We start from the raw sequence: 20,153 nt of genomic DNA, 5'->3' as shown, positions 1-20,153 counted from the left end.
TTGTAATCACTCCTGAGAGGATTACAAGGTAACTGGATCTTCTTTTCTTGTATTCTGACTGCCACCTAGAGGATTTTATAAATATACCAGGACTGATAAATAAATATACCAGGACTATATACCCCTGATCAACCCTGATCAACCCTGATCAACCCTGATCACCCTGATCACCCTGATCAACCCTGATCTAATCCTAGCCTCCCTTGCTTTTTTTTATAGAATATTATTTCTGCTGTATTTTTGTGGACTCTTTTTTTTCTCTCTTTTTTTTTACAATTTGCCTCTATACAATTATAGTGTATATCCTATATACATTTTCTATAAAGATGGCAAAGAGAATGTATTCTTTGCAAGAGGCGTTCGCCATTCTGGAGCGTGACAGTGACAGTCACAGCAGCAGCGAATTTGAGGATGATTTGGAGTCCACAGATATTGATTGGCTGCCGTCCGAGTCAGAAAGCGACTCAACGGACAGCGATTCTGAGTCTGCTGGGCCATCCACAGCTCAGCCATCTAGGAGCGCGGAGCAGGCAAGGGGCATTAGTGACACTGACACTGCTTCTGAAGGAGGGTCACCTATAGCTACCTCCAGCAATGCCATCCCAAGAGGTCAGAGGGCTGCCAGGCCAAGGCAGAGCATGCCAGCAAGGGTACCACAGAGGGAACCACTACCCTATGATCTAAGGGACCCACAATGGTCAGCATCTAATATGGAGACCCCTAACCTCCCTCCCTTCACAGCCAGGAGTGGCCTATTAGTGGACACCAGCAACATGCAGCCCATTGACTTTTTTGAACTTTTTTTGCCAGAGAGCTTCCTGCAGTATGTCTGCGATCAGAGCAATATCTATGCCCAGCAACGCATAGCAGACCATCCCACCTGTGTGTTAGCTTCCCACTGGACCCCTGCAACTACCCGTGATTTGAAAGTTTTTTTGGGATTGACTTTCGATATGGCCCTTTCTCCATTACCTGAACAGCAACTGTACTGGACAAAAAATCCAATCCTCTGCATCCCAATTTATTCGTCCAGAATGTCCAGACGCCGCTACCAAATGCTGCTAACCTGCTTGCATTTTAGCAATAATGCAGACCACCTCCCACCTAACGACCCAGCCCATGACCGACTATTTAAATTGAGGCCCTTCATCGACCATTTAAATAGAACTTTTACAGAAAAATACATGCCAGAGCAAAGAATAGCCATCGATGAGTCCTTAATCCCTTTCCACGGGAGGCTGGCAATCAAACAATATATACCCAACAAAAGGTCACGGTATGGGATAAAACTGTACAAGTTGTGCGAAAGTGGGAGTGGCTATATCTATTCACTAAAAGTTTATGAAGGGAAGGACAGCTTAATACAGCCTCCTGGATGCCCTCCCTACATGGGTACAACAGAGAGGATAGTACTGGACCTCCTCAACCCTCTACTCCACCAGGGTTACCACCTTTACGTGGACAATTTTTACACGAGTGTTCCACTGTTCAAACATTTATTTTCAGTCCAGACTCCAGCCTGCGGAACTGTCAGGGCAAATCGCAAAGGCCTGCCATCAGAGGTCGTTCATAAAAAACTGAAGAGGGGGGAGACCTGCAGCCAACGGAGCAACGAGCTGCTCGCTTTAAAATTTAGAGATAAGCGCGATGTCTTAGCCCTCACCACCATCCACACCGAGGCAACAACAACTGTGAGGACTCGTAGTCGGGAAGTAGTAAAACCACTGGCCATCGCTGAGTACACCAAGTTCATGGGGGCAGTGGACTTGTCCGACCAGGTTTTGGCACCATACAGGCTCAACAGGAAGAGGAAGATCTGGTACAAAAAAGTGGCTCTATATTTTTTCCAGATGTGCCTCCAAAACGCCTTTGTCCTGTACAAAAAATCAGGTAACAGGGACTCTTTTTTAAAGTTCCAGCTGGCAATAATTACATGTCTCCTTTTTGAATCTGGACAACCTGCCCCAAACCCAGACCAACTTCGTGCAGAAAATGTTGCCAGATTTGAGGGAAATCATTTTCCTGCCCCACTCCCCCCAACTGCATCAAAACCATACCCCCAAAAAAGGTGCAGAGTTTGCAGGAAAAATCACGTTCGAAGGGACACACGATATCATTGTCCGAAATGTCCGTCCAAAGCAGCACTATGCCTTAATCCCTGCTTTGAGACCTATCATACAGTCCTTCATTATTAGTTTTTTTTTTTTTTTTTTTTTTTTTTTACCCTTTCACTGCCCTTTTTTTATGGTATAATTGAACTGTATTTGACTCTCCGGATCTGACCTCTGGCATGGCTGACAACCACTCTATGGAATTCGACCCCTGGCATAACTAACGACCACCCTCTGAACTCTGGCATGGCTGCCGAATTACCCTCTGACCTCTGGCATGGCTGATCTACCAAACTCTGACCCTTGGCATGGCTGCCGGACACCTTCGGACCTCCTGACTTCCACCTTTCTACAGCTTCTACAATGGTGAGTACCAATTTGTGTATGTTTAAAGACATTGTGAAGCCCTCAGTATACTTTGCTAAAGCCTTGTACACACTTTCAAGTATGATTGGCCAATCACTGATCAATTTTACTATTGAATCTTGAATAATATGAGCAGATTGTGTAGGTAAACCCTCATACTACAGTATGAGCGTTTACCTGCACAATCTGCTCATACTATTCAATATTTGTTGACTCTCATACTACATGGTAAGGTGGTACAATTGGTCAGTGATTGGCCAATCTTAATTGAAAGTGTGTACTGGACTTAAAAAAAGAATGACACTTTGGGGAGAAAATTGGCCTTGAAAAAGCTGTTGGTGCTACTTGTGGTTATCAGTGTGCGTTGTGCCCAAGAAGCTATCTGATGATGTATATAGGGTATCATTTTAACCGTGACAAGCGAGAGAATATAATTTGGGATGTAGTATTGTTGAAGTCTATGTCATGTGATTTTTTTTTCTCGCCAAACTGAAGAAAACTGTAAAAAAATGCTATTTTCAAACTTCTGGTACAATTTCAGCAAAAGGGCATGAATCCAAATGTTACAAAATATGTTTATCTGAGTAGGCCTAGGTCTCTAGTTTTCAGAATGGTTTGGTTTATGACCTGTACTGAATGTTCTGAGACACCAGGGGCTTTGCCAAGAAAGAATGACTGTATTACTTTTGTTGCAAAAAATGACCTTGAAAAACCCAATGGTGCTACTTGTGGTTATCAGTGTGTGGTGTGCCCAAGAAGCTATCTGATGATGTATATAGGGTATCATTTTAACCGTGACAAGCGAGAGAATATAATTTGGGATGTAGTATTGTTGAAGTCTATGTCATGTGATTTTTTTTTTCTCGCCAAACTGAAGAAAACTGTAAAAAAATGCTGTTTTCAAACTTCTGGTACAATTTCAGCAAAAGGGCATTAATCCAAATGTTACAAAATATGTTTATCTGAGTAGGCCTAGGTCTCTAGTTTTCAGAATGGTTTGGTTTATGACCTGTACTGAATGTTCTGAGACACCAGGGGCTTTGCCAAGAAAGAATGACTGTATTACTTTTGTTGCAAAAAATGGCCTTCAAAAATCCAATGGTGCTACTTGTGGTTATCAGTGTGCGGTGTGCCCAAGAAGCTATCTGATGATGTATATAGGGTATCATTTTAACCGTGACAAGCGAGAGAATATAATTTGGGATATTTGACAACTGAAACCTATGTCATGTGAATTTTCTTTAGCAAGAAACTGAATGAAAAGCAATAAAATTGTTATTTTCATATACTCGGCACCAAAATAAAACGCTTGTAAAAAAACCCACAAGTGACATAATTGAAAATACAATACATAAATAGCTACCTTAGTCACTCAGCTTTTTAAATATGTATGCCATGATGGTATATTACTGTTACTTTTACAGATAAGGGCTTTTAATTACTGATAGATGACAATGAAAAAACAGAAAACAGAAAACTGAAAAAATGTGCCTTTATTTCCAAATAATATATTGTCGCCATACATTGTACTAGGGACATTATTTAAATGTTGTGATAACCGGGACAAGTGGGCGGATAAAATGTGTTGGTTTTATCTATGGTATCTTTGTCTATTTTAAAACTACAGTGGTTGGAAATATAGAAATAGTGTATCTTTTCATTTTTTTCTCTTTTTTCTCTTTAAAATGCATAGAGAATAACATTATTACTAAAATAAAATATCACCCTTGAAAAGCCTAATTTGTGGCGAAAAAAACAAGCTATAGATCATTCACATGTGATGAGTAGCAATAAAGTTATCAGTGAATGAATGGGAGGAGCGCTGAAATGTAAAAGTTGTTTTGGTTTTAAGGGAAGAAAACCTGTGATCCTGAAGTGGTTAAAGAGCTGTCAGAAAGTGGGCCTGTTTCCACTACAAGCGGTGCAATGCGGCTACATAGCTGCATCGCACCGCGGGTGTGCTGAAACACATGCACGGCAATTGAATAGTTTCCACTGCGTGCTGGTTGTGCGGAGCCTGGTGAAGCGATCAGAGAATCGGCTGCATGCTGCAGATTCTTGCACATCTGCCCGCAGCCGCGTCCCATCTCCTCAATTCACTTCCACATCTCCTGGAAGTGCGGTAGTCATGCGGGCGCCAGCGGAAGTGATGCGATGCGGCTAGGTAGCCGCATTCGCATCACTATCCCAGTGGAAACTGGCCCAAACTCGGATCTTCAGACTCAACACACAGGCCCCTGTGGCTACATATAAACATTAACATCAACTGCTTTCTCACCAATAATTGTGTATACATGGGCAGCTACATGCAGGGTTTATCATATATTGGAAGTCAAAATGTATGTTCAACTTGGCATATCCATAATTTGGATGTAGAAATGCCACATGTATTGGATGCACAGTCGGGTGAGAGTATGTATATCTTATGACTCACATAGGAAACAATTAGTATAAACTTTATAGCACACTAACACTATTTGTGTAAGCATGCTCCCATGGGAGTTGGGGGAGGGGGTTTTATGGCAAAAAATGGCTTTAAGAATCTATAACCCTACTGGTTTGTGACGTATGTCACACTTAGTACATTTTTGGGATTGATTCATGCGTGTAAAACAGGTGTGGCTAATGCCGAGTACCTATAACTTCACATAACATTTACCAATTTAACCTCCTTAGCGGTAACCCCGTGCTGGACACTGGGTAAGCCGCCGGAGGGTGCCGCTCAGGCCCTGCTGGGCCGATTTTCATAAATTTTTTTTTGCTGGACGCAGCTAGCACTTTGTTAGCTGCGCCAGCACTCTGATCGCCGCCGGCCCCCGCCCGATCGCCGCTATCTGATGCGGCGTGCGGTCCCCCCCCCCCCCCCAGACCCCGTGCGCTGCCTGGCCAATCAGTGCCAGGCAGCGCCGAGGGGTTGTTCGGGACTCCCAATGACGTCCCGACGTCGGTGACGTCATCCCGCCCCGTCGCCATGGCGACGGGGGAAGCCCTCCAGGAAATCCCGTTCTTTGACGCCTGATCGCCTATCGCCGGAGGCGATCGGCGGGGCTGGGGGGATGCCGCTGAGCAGCGGCTATCATGTAGCGAGCCCTGGGCTCGCTACATGATTTAAAAAAAATAAAATAAAAAAAACTGCTGCGCTGCCCCCTGGCGGAATTTTTCATACCGCCAGGGGGGTTAAAGAGGAACTTAAACCAAAGCTTGAACTTCATCCCAATCAGTAGCTGATACCCACTTTCCCAAGAGAAATCTTTACCTTTTCTCGAATAGATCATCAGGGGGCTTTGTGTAGCTGATGTTGTTGTGGTGAAACCCCTCCCACAGTGTGATGTCACGACCACAGTCCTGACAATTTGCTGTCTGTGAACCTCGTTGCATTGTGGCAAATAACAGCTTTTTCCAACTGCCAAGCGGGCAATATCTCCCTCTGTGCATGGGACTCTCAGTAACTAACATTCCGCACAGATCACCTGGCAGAACTAAAGATGTTGCCACCTGTGATAAATTTCATAATGTAAATCAGGGAGAGGAAGATTTTACAATGGGCAAACACGGACTATAATAATTTATAAATGAATATTGTAAAAATAATAAGCCATTTTATTAATTGTTGTTTTCACTAAAGTTCTATTTTAACTTTTGTAAAACAAAAAGAAAAACAATTGAATGCCCCAATAGTGTATTATTGGTGATGACAATTGGAGATTTTTAAAAATAAGCGTTATACTCACAAGTGTGGGTTGCCGAAGGCAAGCAACCACTATTTGCACATGGGGCGGGGGGGGGGGGGGGGGAATTATACCTGTCCCCACACAGGCTAAAAAGTCGCTCAACGTAGATAGAAAAAAAGGGTGGTTACACCCATCCACCAGGTGGATAATACTCTTTCCTTGAAATGAAGACGTCCCCCGAAAGTAAGCCCTAGCAAGAATTTTGAGCATACTCGAAATATAAGCCCTACTCCAAAAATAAGCCCTGCAGTGAGGGGGAAAAGTATGGCATTGGCAACTTGTGTTGTAACTGGAGCTTATACACACAATTTGCCATACTTCTTCCCCATATGCTGAAGATTGTGGACAAATCAGCATGGAGTTGGGGGAAAAAATGCAGGGGGATATTGGGAGACATTAGGAGGACATGGGGGAACAGAAGGGGACATGGATACAAAGGGGTACACCAGGAGGAAACTAAAGGTACAAGTGGGACACAGGAGCACACGAGGTGAATCCAGCAGAGGAATAGATGGCACAGTGGGGAAGGCAGGCGGACATGCAGCACAGAAACTTGTGTGTTTATAGAAATACTAGTTGACCTAAGCCCGTTTAAAAACGTGCTCTAGGTCTTTTCAGCCGCCGCCAGTCGGTGCGCGTTCGCACCAGCCCGTCGCTCTCGCGCGTCTGTCCGGCTCCCTGGCCCATCCTCCTGTGTCGACGGTTGTCTGTACTGCGCACATGCACAGTACAAAAAAACATGGGCACCACGGGCCCCCCTGCGAAACTGTGGATGGGCCCCCCACCCCCCTCGCTGCACAGGAAAACTGAGGACCAATGTGTTTTCCCCGTGCAGATAAAAACACTTAGGCTTAAAGGAAATGTCGGGCAATCTATGCTACTTGCCCGGGCCTTTCTCCAGCCCCTTGCAGCTGACAAGTCCCTCGTTGCAGCTCTGCTCCCAGTACATACATACACACACAGCCGTATTATTTTACCAAATGAGAGCACATGTTATATGGAGGAGCAATAATGACATGATGAACATAAGATATAGTATTCACTACAATGCTAGATCTACACAGAGCGATCCGGCGGCCCGATTAGCTGCCGGATCGCCTCTTTCGCATCCCCGCTCGTCCGCGCGTGCGTCGGGTTCGATACCCGCTTGTCCCCGCCGGCGCCGCTTATCTTTCGCTCGATTCCCCGCTATTGTCCGATCTTATCAATTGAGCCGCATTAGCGGCTCGATTGATAAGTAACATCGCAGCGTGTAGACGACGCTGGGTTTACAGCACACAATTTTCTGTTAGATTTCCTTGCCGGATACATAAAGTTCAACATGTTGGAAATTTATCTATCTTACGATCTATCTGTGAGCAATTAGGCATTGTTCTACTCAGCAGGAGATAAACAGAAGACAATGCACCAGAGATAATGACCATTCTCTACAGAAAATAATCTGATTATGCATTCTAACAGAAAATCTAATGCTGGGCATACACTGCTCGATGCCCCCTTATCAATCGAGCTACTGATGGCCCATTGATAATATCCGCCGTGTCCGATCGCCGCGGGGATCGATTCCGCGCTCGATCCCTGCAGGCGGACAACATTGGCGAATCGAGCAGGAGAAAAGAAGCGCCGGCGGGGACAAGCGGGAATCGATTCGAGTGCACGAGCGGACAAGCGGGAGTCGATCCGGCGGCTAATCGCCCGCCGGATCCACCCGTGTATGCCCAGCATAACAGAAGAATCTAAAATTGTATGGTGTAAACCCAGCATAACTTTGGCAAAACATTCAGAATGTCACCGATTGATACTGTTATTACAAGATCTTGGACTTCATTAACAAGCTCTCAATGAAACAGTAACAGTAAAGACATCAATCTCCACTCCATTGTGTTGTAAAAGTAATCCGAGGGCATAAAGTCATTAGCCTGTGTAATAAGAATCTAGGGGCCATATGCAATTAAGTTTTTCTCCTGAGTTTTCTCCTAGGTGATATTTTTACAACTTGTTATAAAATGCTTTTGAAGTCACCAGCAAGCATGAAAATACTCAAAATAATTTTGATAGTACTTTTTCACCAACTTTTGCGTACATTTTCATTTGTAGAATGCTGAAAATTTAGTTTACAGTGATGTTGAAAATTATCTCCTAGGAGATAACTCAGGTGAAAAAAATAATTGCATATGAGCCTAGGAGTGAAAAGGGGAAAGTCTACAACTTCTTTTAAAAATGTGACTCTTTTTTTGTTTGTAAGTTTGTATATGTGGTCATCGGAGCTTTGCAGCGGTGAGAGACAGATGTTTTTTACGAACTCTATGGAACAGAGACAGTGTACAAATTCCAAAGTGTGTATGAGTCCTTATCTGTGTGGTGGACACATGCAGTCAATATAACAATGGTGCGAGAGCAGAATAAGTTTTTTTTATCTTCATGCCCTTAGCTGTCAGTCTCTCAAACTTTTCCCCCCACGGGCCCCCTGTTGCTTCTGGGCCCCCTGTGGAGGCATCCCTTGCAGGGTCTATTGTTACGCCCCTGACGGGCACACAGACAGGGAAAGAGGATGACGCAGGGACAGTTAGGTTTTATTGTATAGGTTAAAACAATCCCTGAAAACAAGCTTGGCACATCTTTTGGGGCAAAAATTTATATAAGACACTGCCTTATTTTCGAGGAAACATGGTAGATAATTATGAAGGATACAGAGGCGCCAGATAGGATAAAACAGTGGTGCCCAACTTCTTTTACCCAAAGGCCACACATTATATCAAGATAAATTTTGCGGGTGAAACACATGCATATAAATCTTTTTTCTAGTAACAGTTAACATGGTGTTGGAAAAGGAAAGAAAACGGCAAACCAAGATTTGTTGTACTCACCATTTGATGCCCATTTTCTGGGGTACCTGGATGTATGTGCAGAGGCTCTCTGGGTGACTTCCCCGCCCAGCACAAGTACTGTGAGAGCTGTGGGTAGTTGCGGTCTATTATTCAGCAGAAGCCGGGTTCTCAATTAGTTGCCGGGGTCTAGCCGCGGGTGAAGGTCAGCGTGGAGCAACGTTTTTGGTTAGGAAACTTTAATATTCTTTTTGTTTACAGGCAAAGGAAGCTTACAATTTTATATAGTGAATGACCTATATGAGTGTCCCACTACAATATCATTATCACATTTGCAATGATATTGTCCAATGCAACAAGGCACTGTAAAAGTGGCCTTTACCTCTGTTCTTCAAGGCAAAGATAAAAATGCAAATGAAGATAACTAAACTAGTAAATTTGACCTGGATTGTTTAAAAGTGGTCTATCATGTTGTAAATATTTGCAACCCCTCCTGGGTTATTTCACACCACAGCAAGAACTTGTAAAAACATACTGTAAAACCAATCATATGATTATAGTACCTTCCCGGTATAGATAACCAGAGAGAGTCCCCCCACCCTTCCAGTATAGGTAGATAGACAGTGTCTCCCACTATAGGTAACAAGAGTGTCCCTCCAGTATAGGTAGTCAGAGAGTGCCCCCCCCAATATAGGTGGTCCGAGATCTCCCTCCTAGTAAAGGTGTCCAGAGAGAACCTCCCAGTATATATAGACAGACCGCCCACCCCCCAGTGACACCCCCCACCACCACAACACACACAGTACAGGTACCCCATCTTCATGCAAAATTTGCAGAGGAGGGGTTTACAACTCGCCTCTCCAGGATACAGAAGGCACAAGCTACCCATCCTCCTCTTTCCTTACTAGACGCGCTGTTTATAGTGTGACTGCCATTTATGACAGATGTCGCTCACACCATAGAGGCAGAGCACTTAGGAAGAAAGGATGCAGAAGGGTTGTGTGTGGTCAAATCCTGGAGAGGTGACTTGTATACCACTCCCCTCGATTCCGCGTCCATGGCAGGGAGCCTTCTGCACATGTGCAGTTACATGTCTTTACAAACTGGGCATGCACAGAACTCTCCCAAACACTGGCGCACGAATGCCCCTGGGCACCTGGATATTAAAAGGACACCTGGATGCTTAACTACTTTAAGACCGCCTCATGCCAATGGGCGTGACCGTGGCAGCAGCCCCAGGACCGCCTAATGCCAATTGGCGTCAAGTCCTGGGGCTGCAGTTTCCCAGGAAACGGCCACGCGCATGCGCGATCGTTCCCTGCCACTTCTCATAACGGAGCCGATCGCGGCTAGCAGGCTGATTGTAAACTGTGAAAGATTGCGGAATGGCCGCCGCGTGCTTTGGCGGCATGGCGGCCGTTGCCGCGTCTGCTCCGGCGGTTTACACGCGGCGACATGTGTCTGATGCTATACAGCCTTCCTGTGCACATAGGCTGTGGAATACATGCGCGCGGCTAGACAGCAGCTTTATGGGAAGCAGAGAGGGATCAGCTGACCCCGCTGGTAAGCTGATCCAAGGATGGAGGCGGATTGGCTGGAAGGGACTGGGCGGCGCTGGCTATATATAACCACTTGTCCCTCAGTCTCACATCGTCTGCCGTTGCAAATGCTTAATGTGTTAGCACACAGACCTCAGTCAGATCCTACAGTGTGGTTGAACCAGGACGGACCTGGGAATCCACACTGAGCTAGTTTACCTTCTCATGTTATGTTATTCTATGTTATGCTTTAGACCAGTTCCAGGGTGTCGTGACTACGGACCTCACACCCAAGACTAGGATACTGTGTCAGTCCTATGTTATGCTTTAGACCAGTTCCAGGGTGTTGTGACTACGGACCTCACACCCAAGACTAGGATACTGTGTCAGTTCTATGTTATGCTTTAGACTAGTTCCGGGGTGCTGTAACTACGGACCACACACCCAAGACTAGCACTGTATATCTGTACTTCCTTGGTTCGCCACTAGGCTGTAGTGAGATAGGATCTCACAACCAGATAGGGCAAATCTGTTCATATTAGCAGCAGGGCTTCCTGCAACCAGGCCTAGGTCCCTCTCCTTGGGAGCCTTTGGCCTAAGGGAATTCACCCATGTCTAGGGGTGAATTTCCTTCTCCTCACTGCCTCCAGTCTTCCTGGCAGTTCCCTCTCAGTGTTACTGTGATACTGTACACTCACGTCTCAGGTGTCCAGAGGTTAGACATACCTGGATTATTAGTGATTCTGCAGATCATTCATAATCCGGTGTATATCTGCATTATTGGTGAGTCTGCAGCCCACCAATAATCAGATTCTCTCTGCGTGTTGACACCGATCGTTACATAAACGAAAGGGGAAAGAAATCCCCTTTGTTTACATGCGTACAGCTCTGCGGTCTCCAGAGATCGGCGATCCCCGGCCTCTAATTGGATCGTCGTCCTGTTCAATTCTTCAGGGGGAGGGGAGGGAGAGGGAGGGGGGCGGCAGCAATGAGAGCCTCTATGAGGCTAAGGGGGAAAAAAAAGTGACAGCGGCAATCGGACCCCTCCGGCAGCATGTCCCCTTAGGGACAAAAATAGGTGGCGAGTCCGATTGCCATAATTCTTAGCTGGGCTGTACAGGAGGCTGAAAAGCCTGCACAGCCCAGTGCTGCAAAAATGAGCCTGGTCTTTAGGGGGGTTTAACACTGCCGTCATCAAGTGGTTAAAGGACACCTAAACTGACCCCATGGTTCTCAAACTACACATGCTAATGTGTGTTGTAAGGGTTCTAATTCCTACAGTTCCTGCTGTTAGATGGGCTTCCCTCAGCTGGGCTACTCTTCCCATTCAGGTCTCTAACAGGATCTAGTGGAATAGAAGACAAAGATGGGGCACATGCTCTATCCAGTCCACCCTCCCTGTATGCCCGTGCTTATGTCAGACACAAAATGGGTGCACTTTGTTTAGGGAAGAAAAAAAGGTCACTCACAGGGAAATTAAATGGTTACACATATTATATGAAGCAACATAATGCAGGAAGTAGTTGTAAGAGTAATGTAAAGGAGGTCACTTGTTACAGGCTGGGCATTGTGGACTTGATATTGGGGGCATATGGGCACTTGGGCTTTAGGTACATAATGGCAGTTCTTGTTGTAGAGGGGAAACTAGCTTTGCCTGCTTGTTGAAAGGATGATACTATGGTGGTGTTTGTTATAGTTCAAATGTTAGTTGCACTTGTTCTGTTGGTAACATTTTGGATGTACTTGTCATAGGTGGGACATTTTAGAGCCGCTTGTTATTTTGTACAGTGGGGACATGACATTATGGTGGCACTTGTCACTGGGGCCAGGCACAGTGGAAGTACATGTACATTGTGAGGAGGAGGTAACTAGGAAGTGGTGGGTATCAAGCCGGGACGGGAAAGTAGGTTAGGGGTGTTTTGCTGAAGGTACTAAAACTGTTAAAAAATGGTAGGACGCTATCACGGACAGCAATGCGAGCAGGTATGCACAATGCCAGGGATGCGCAGGCACAGTGGTCCACCGACTCGGAGTCTGTGAAAATGAAACTAGCTGTTGGCGGGAGAACGGGGGATCGTGGAGGACCGCGTGGGCACAGGAAGGCTGCAGGGGGATGAAAGAAGCCCCAGGTAACTGAAACTCTTTATTTTTTACAGTTAAGGTTCCCAATCAGGCCTCTTGCACACTGCAAATCACAAATCCGATTCAGATTTTCCCTGGATGCTATCAACACAAGAAGAAAAACACAGAAAAAAAAGCATGCAGGACCAATTCCAATTAGCAAATCGGAATCCCATGTAAAATCGCATCAAAATCATAAATCTGAATCGCATGCAGTGTGCAAGAGGCCTCACTCTCACTGTTAGTGCATACTTTTTGCAGTAACGCACTGCATGCAGTATGTTAGGATGACACACATGGGCTCTATTCACTGAAGTGTGATAACTGCTATCACAGTGGTTAGAGCTGCCATGTGTGAACAGCGTTACTTCCGGTGATAAGCGAAGGTTTGCCCGCGATCACAGGCGCTTTTCACATGAAAAGTGCCCAACTCGTTTTTTTTTTCTTCATCCGTTTGTTTCTGTTAAAGTGAAATCAATGGAATCCTTGTCCCCTTGCCAGCAAGCTCTGGCATCACTCAGATCGGATGGGGGGGGGGGCACTTGTCTAACGCTGGTACTGAGCTCTAACTAGTACCCGGCCGTTGCAGAAGAGTAGCTGACAATTCACCGCCTGTCAGCTGTCGGTCTGAAAGGCTTGTTGCGCACTGGCTGGCTCCGTCTCCACCGCTCCACACTTGATCGGCGCACTTACGATCCATGTTTGCAGGGATACCAACCCTGCCTCGAGTGTGTCACACAGCTCTCAATTCCGCATCCAAACTCCACTCTAGTGCAGAAATGAGAGCTGTGTGACACACTCGAGGCAGTGTTGGTATCCCTGCACACGTCAATCGTAAGCACGCCAATCAAGGGTGGAGATGGAACCAGCCAGTGCCCAGCACACTAGGTATGGCCCGTATAAAATAACTGGATGTGCTGATTCTGTGGGAAACTTGTGATTGCAATATTATGTTATTGATTTAAATTTAAATAGTTTTACACTATGGTACTCTTTCTCAAGGTTTCTTTTCACTCTTTCTTGAGGTTTCATAATGATTAATGGAGTAGAAGTGCTCTGATATATTGAAGAGGATATCGCATATGATCTGATCGACATCTCGGCCAGTGTGGTGGGGGATGGTCATAAGCATCCTCCCAGTGTGTGAATAGTCCGGTGAGTCTGATCACATCGGGTGTGGTTGTGGGTTTATGGCTGAATACTGTGGCCTTAGGATCATTTAACCACGTGGACTTCATTATGTCTAGTGCTAACAGTGGCTTCTTTCTGTATGCTGTGTGGCACTATCCTTCTAGTGGTACATGTTTGATATGAAGGAAGCAATCCAACTGAAACCACTACATTTTACCTACTTAAGGACCGCAGTGATTGAAATCTGTTTTGGTGGGCTCCTGGCTGGCAGCGTGTAGATTCAATCACCACCCACAGCATTCATCCGTCGCTCAAACCCCATGTCTCTCGTCGCAGTTCACTGGCTCTGCCTGTCTCTATGATGGCAGAGCCATGTGAGTTGGTCAGGAGCCGATTTCATTGGCTCCTGGCCGTGTCTATCAATGTAAGCCGCTCCCATTGGCTTACATTGATAGACACGGTCAGGAGCCAGTGAAAGCGGCTCCTGACAGGCTCACATGACTTTGCCATCATAGAGACGGCAGAGTGGATGTTAGAAGGATCCCAGCGTGCGGCAATCACGGCAATTGTGGTAGGTATCTGCAGGAATTTGTCGGGATTCCGTCGTTATTGTACCAGCGGTATCTGGTCCTTAAGGGGGCAGAGACTGCTGGTACTTAAGTGGATACAGGATGTAACTGAGCAGCGCTAGTCTTCTAGCATTTTGTTAACTACACCTCCTATGTTAAGCCACACGTCACACGCACGGAGACATGAGGCTTGAAGCTGGCAGATACACCACCGATTGGGTCACACAAGATCCTGCTGCGCCCTCCTGTGTAGCTCCACCCGCATATTACAATAATGCACATATACAGTGCTTGCGAAGACATAAAGGGCACACCGACTCCGGGAAGTGGTCACGCTAATAGCAGCGCAAGTTAATTCAGGCGCGGCTATTCCGATAATGCAATTATTTACGACGCCTTCTTTTCATGGCGCAGACTGCATATTATGGGCGCAGGTCACGGCTATGCCTGTAATCGCCATGTCATCTGCGGCTATTTGTTATAGCCTGGCTATTTTAAACCGCAATTTACCTCCATTTAATATTGATGCGTTTCTACAACTGATGTAGATAGGAAATATGGTGAGCGACACATCGAGGACATTGATAATGTGGTGTGCGCCCATAGCAGGGATCAGGAATGGCTTATATGATTGGGCACGGGGTTCTGTATGAGAGAATTGTTACATTTTAACCACTTTAGGACGACAGCAATTTTCACATATCAGCGGTGATCCCATTCATTCACCAATAACTTTATTACTACTTATTACTCCTAAATGATCTATATATTGTTTTTTTTTCAGGACAAATTAGGCTTTTAGGGGGTAATAATTTTGTTTAGTAATTACCTTATTGTAATACACGAGGTAGCTGCGGCAAACAGCACCGCCGCCGCAGCTTCCTCCATGTGACCGTCCGTCCGGCGTCTAGGACGCCGAGGATGGAACATTCACTTGTGCGGGTGGTCGCCGTCTCGCGCGGGCGCGCACACAGACGGGACCTTTATGCGGGGAGGAAGCCCGTCAGCTGACCTGCTGGTCGGCTGACGTCAGAGGAGTCCCACGGCGCCCAGGATTGGCTGATGGAGGGGGGCGTGCCAGTGAGTTCTCCTCTGCTTCTTAAGCCTCCGGGCTTCATTCACACGCTGTCTGTTGTCATGAATACTTGCGTGTTAGCGCTCAGACCTTAGACTAGATCCCAGGTGTTGATGCTAAGGACTTCACACCTAGTCTAGGATATTGCTTCATTGTTACTGTTCATTTGTTAGACTAGTTCCCGGGTGTTGATGCCAAGGACTTCACTCCTAGACTAGGATATTGCCTATTATATTGATCTCCTGTGTATGACTCTTGGCTATTTCCTCTGACTCTGATCCTGCTTTCCGATCCTGTACCTTGCCTATCTGCCTTGTTAGTTGCTGAACCTCTGCCTGATTACTGACTACTCTCTTGTCTCACGATTCTGTACCGATACTTACCTCTCTGTTGCCGAACTTTGCCTGTCATACCTTTCTACTCACCAGTGGGCCCTCCCCACTGGTGAGGTGTTAGCTTCACCAGCTCCTCTGGTGACGTTATTCATTAGTGCAGTTATGTTTGTATCTCCTGCTCTTAGGCTGCAGCACAGTCTGAGTCACCCGCTCCTCGAGTGATCACTCGGCTGCAGTACACTCTGAATCACCCGCCCCTCGGGAGATTCGGTCTCTTCAGTATTGTATCTCCAGCTTGCTGGAGCTTGAACCTGATTACAGGGTTAGTGTACTGATAGTACCTCACCAGCCCTCTGGTAAGGTCTCATTAAACTATTAAAGTTACGGTTGCACCAAATCACTATACACTCAGCTCTTTGTCTCCTATACTGGTATTATTGGTGATTCTGCAAATCTCACATAATCTGGTATAGCGTCTGCATTAATGGTGATTCTGCAGATCACCACATAATCAGACATCTGAGCTACGACACAAGACAGTTACATAACAACAGACCAGTAAAAGTATGGAGGCACTCTGCCAACGGGGTGACGTGTTAACCACTCTCGTTAATGAACTCATTAAAACGGTTAACGCACAACAGACTCGGATCGAACAACTAGCTGAGTCCGTAACCGTTTACTGGACCCTAATATTCGAGTGTCACCTCCTCCTGTGATCGAGCCGAGGGTGCCCCCACCTGAGAAATTCTCGGGGCATCGCTCAGATTTTGGTAATTTTAAGCATAGATGCTTGTCATATTTTGAGTTACGACCCGTTTCTTCAGGTACAGAAGCTCAGAGGGTCACCTTCATTAAGCCTTTATTGTCTGGAGATTCCCAGTCCTGGGCATACAGTCTCCCTACGGGGCATGAGGCCTTGACCTCAGTAGAGGAGTTCTTTAACCCTCCTGGCGGTCTATTAAAAAACGCCAGGGGGCAGCGCAGCGTTTTTTTTTTTTTTAAATCATGTAGCGAGCCTAGGGCTCGCTACATTACATGATAGCCGCTGTGCAGCGGCATCCCCCTACCCTCTTCGATCGCCTCCGGCGATCAGGAAATCCCGTTCAAAGAACGGGATTTCCTGGAGGGCTTCCCACGTCGCTATGACGATGGGGCGGGATGACGTCACTGACGTCTAAGGGAGTCCCGATCCACCCCTCAACGCTGCCTGGCGCTGATAGGCCAGGCAGCGCACAGGGTCTAGGGGGGGGGGGGGGCGCGGCGAATCGGCACGGGGCGGTGGCGATCGGTGTGCTCACACAGCTAGCAAAGTGCCAGCAAAAAAAAAATTGAGAAAACCTCCTGTGCGGCTTACCCTGAACCTAGTTTAATTTACGACGATCCTGATTTGGCAGTGACTTCTGAAAGGAAGTCAAAGTTCAGTCGAGGTTTATGCTGCCGAGTTAAGGAGATGGGCAGTGTCAGCCAGGTGGACTGTTTTTTGTCAGGATTGTCCGACGCTGTGGCTAATCTTATGTTGGGTCATCCAGAACCCAAGACTCTGGATGAGGCCATTTCCTTGGCCATCAAAATTGATAGGCTAGTTCGCTATCAAAAGCAAACTCGGGCTAAGCCCTCAAGAAATTTTTCCTCCTGTACTTTCTCAGCTCCTACGCCTTCCTCTCCACCAGCTGACTAGCCAATGCAAATTGGACAGGCCAAGCTCTCAGAGGTAGAGAAAAACATAAGGCGAGCAGAGAAGTTATGCTTATATTGCGCCGATAAGGGGCATATGGTTTCTGCTTGCCCCAAGAAGGCGGAAAACTCTATCGCCTAGGAGTAGCTGGAGGTACTACCCTAGGCGATCTTGATATACCTCTAAGTAATAAACGTGTGTTACTTCCTTGTGCTATCACCTGGGAGGGTCAGGCTCACACTACTCAGGCATTTTTAGATTCTGGGTCTGCTGTAAATGTCCTGTCTGCAAGATTTGCTAATCAATTTAGATTCCCTTTGATTCCTGTGGGGGAGCAGATTAAGATTACTGCTGTGGACAACTCTCCATTGCCACTCACCATCACTCAGACTCCTGTATTGGTCTGCCAGATTGGGGCCCTGCACAGGGAACAAATGCAGTTTCTGGTGTTAGAAATGTCCACATCCACGGTCATTCTGTGCATGCCATGGCTAAAGAAGCACTCCCCGGACATCGATTGGAGTACCAGACAGCTAATAAGCTGGTCTCCATACTGCCACGACCACTGTCTTAAGCAGATCCCTCTTGCAGCTAATGAAGTCCAAGTAGTTGAAACCATTGAACAGGATATTGAACACTCTGGGGAACAGGTTGAGTTGGATTGGGGATCAGAGCTGGGCCCTTTTCAACAGGAAATTCCTGAAGGCAAACCAGAGGGGGTTCTTTTTGTTCCTCTCCAGTTAAGATTTAAGGTCTTGGAGGCATGTCATGCCCATAAAAATGCTGGTCACCCGGGAGTGGCTCGCACCCAAGAATTAAGTCAGAGTGTATGGTGGCCCTCAATCACTTCTGATTGTAAAGAGTTTGTGGGAAGCTGTGCCGTTTGTGCCAGGAGCAAGGCTTCTAGACAAACTCCTGCCGGCACCTTACAGCCTCTGCCAGTGCCTAAGGAACCTTGGACCCATGTGTCTATGGATTTCGTGGGTGAACTACCTCCCTCTGAGGGTAAAACTGTCATTTGGGTGGTAGTCGACAGGTTTAGTAAGATGGCACACTTCATCCCCTTGAACGGACTCCCCTCTGCACAGGAATTGGCAGAGCTGTTCGTTCTCCACATCTTCAGGCTGCATGGGATTCCCCAGGATGTGGTGTCAGATAGGGGAGTCCAGTTCACTTCGCGTTTCTGGAAAGCGTTTTGTCATCAAATGGGGATGAAGTTATCGTTTTCCTCTGGCTACCACCCACAGACCAACGGTCAGACCGAGAGGGTGAACCAGGCCCTTGAGCAGTTCCTCAGGTGTTATGTGTCTGATACCCAGACCGACTGGGTTAAGTTCTTACCCTATGCCGAGTTCACCCACAATAACTTGAGGTCTGCATCATCAGGGTTCTCGCCATTTCAGATTGTTACGGGGAGGTCACCCCAAGTTTTCACCTCTGCCAGTGGTGGCATCACCATTTCCAGCCCTGGAACACTGGTCAGAGACTATGGGAAACATCTGGAAAAAGGTGAAAGATAATTTAAGAAAAGCCTTTTTAGTCCAGAAAAGACAAGCCGACAGGAGACGTTCGGTGGAATGGAAGTTCGCACCGGGAGATTTGGTGTGGATTTCCACTCGACACTTGTCCCTAAGGCAGCCCTCTGTCAAATTGGGTCCCAAATTCATAGGGCCCTATCCTATTTCTAAAAAAGTGAATAAAGTTACCTACGTGGTGTCGCTTACCCCTAGTTTCAGGGGTGGTAGGACGTTCCACGTTTTGCTTTTGAAACCGGCCGTGTATGTGGATGCCACTTCTCCCCCCCCCTGTGGTTGTTAATGGAGAACCAGAATACGAAGTAGAAAAGATTTTGGATTCTTGGCGAGTACGTAAATCTTTACAGTATCTGGTCCACTGGCGAGGGTATGGTCCTGAAGAGAGATCCTGGGTACCACTCTCTCGCATGCACGCCTGAGAACTCAGGATGGAGTTCCATAGGTTAAATCCAGATACGCCTGGTGGTGCGTGTTCGGAGTCCACGCCTAGAGGGGGGGGGGGGTACTGTAATACACGAGGTAGTTGCGGTGAACAGCACCGTCGCCGCAGCTGCCTCCATGCGACCATCCGTCCGTCCGGCGTCTAGGACGCCGAGGACGGAACATTCACTTGTGCAGGGGGTCGCCGTCTCGCGCGGGCGCGCACACAGACGGGACCTTTATGCTGAGAGGAAGCCCGTCAGCTGACCTGCTGGTCGGCTGACGTCAGAGGAGTCCCACGGCGCCCAGGATTGGCTGATGGAGGGGGGCGTGCCAGTGAGTTCTCCTCTGCTTCTTAAGCCTCCGGGCTTCATTCACACGCTGTCTGTTGTAGTGAATACTTGCGTATTAGAGCTCAGACCTTAGACTAGATCCCAGGTGTTGATGCTAAGGACTTCACACCTAGTCTAGGATATTGCTTCATTGTTACTGTTTATTTGTTAGACTAGTTCCTGGGTGTTGATGCCAAGGACTTCACACCTAGACTAGGATATTGCCTATTGTATTGATCTCCTGTGTATGACTCTTGGCTATTTCCTCTGACTCTGATCCTGCTTTCCGATCCTGTACCTTGCCTATCTGCCTTTTTAGTTGCTGAATCTCTGCCTGATTACCGATTACTCTCTTGTCTCACAATTCTGTACCGATACTTACCTCT

At 46.8% G+C, this 20,153-nt stretch overlaps 1 protein-coding gene across 1 annotated transcript; it reads left to right on the top strand.

Moving 5' to 3' along the window:
* The first annotated feature begins 326 nt into the window (after nucleotides 1-326).
* On the top strand, nucleotides 327-2,195 carry LOC137537826 (piggyBac transposable element-derived protein 4-like). The gene has a single exon (XM_068259782.1). It carries the CDS (start codon nucleotides 327-329, stop codon nucleotides 2,193-2,195), a length of 1,869 nt encoding a protein of 622 aa, XP_068115883.1.
* The last annotated feature ends 17,958 nt before the right edge of the window (nucleotides 2,196-20,153 follow it).

This window comes from Hyperolius riggenbachi, chromosome 11 (genome assembly GCF_040937935.1).
Source record: "Hyperolius riggenbachi isolate aHypRig1 chromosome 11, aHypRig1.pri, whole genome shotgun sequence".
NCBI lineage: Eukaryota > Metazoa > Chordata > Amphibia > Anura > Hyperoliidae > Hyperolius > Hyperolius riggenbachi.
The sequence above is the reverse complement of the archived record's forward strand: the minus strand, read 5'-3'. Positions and strand labels throughout refer to the sequence as shown.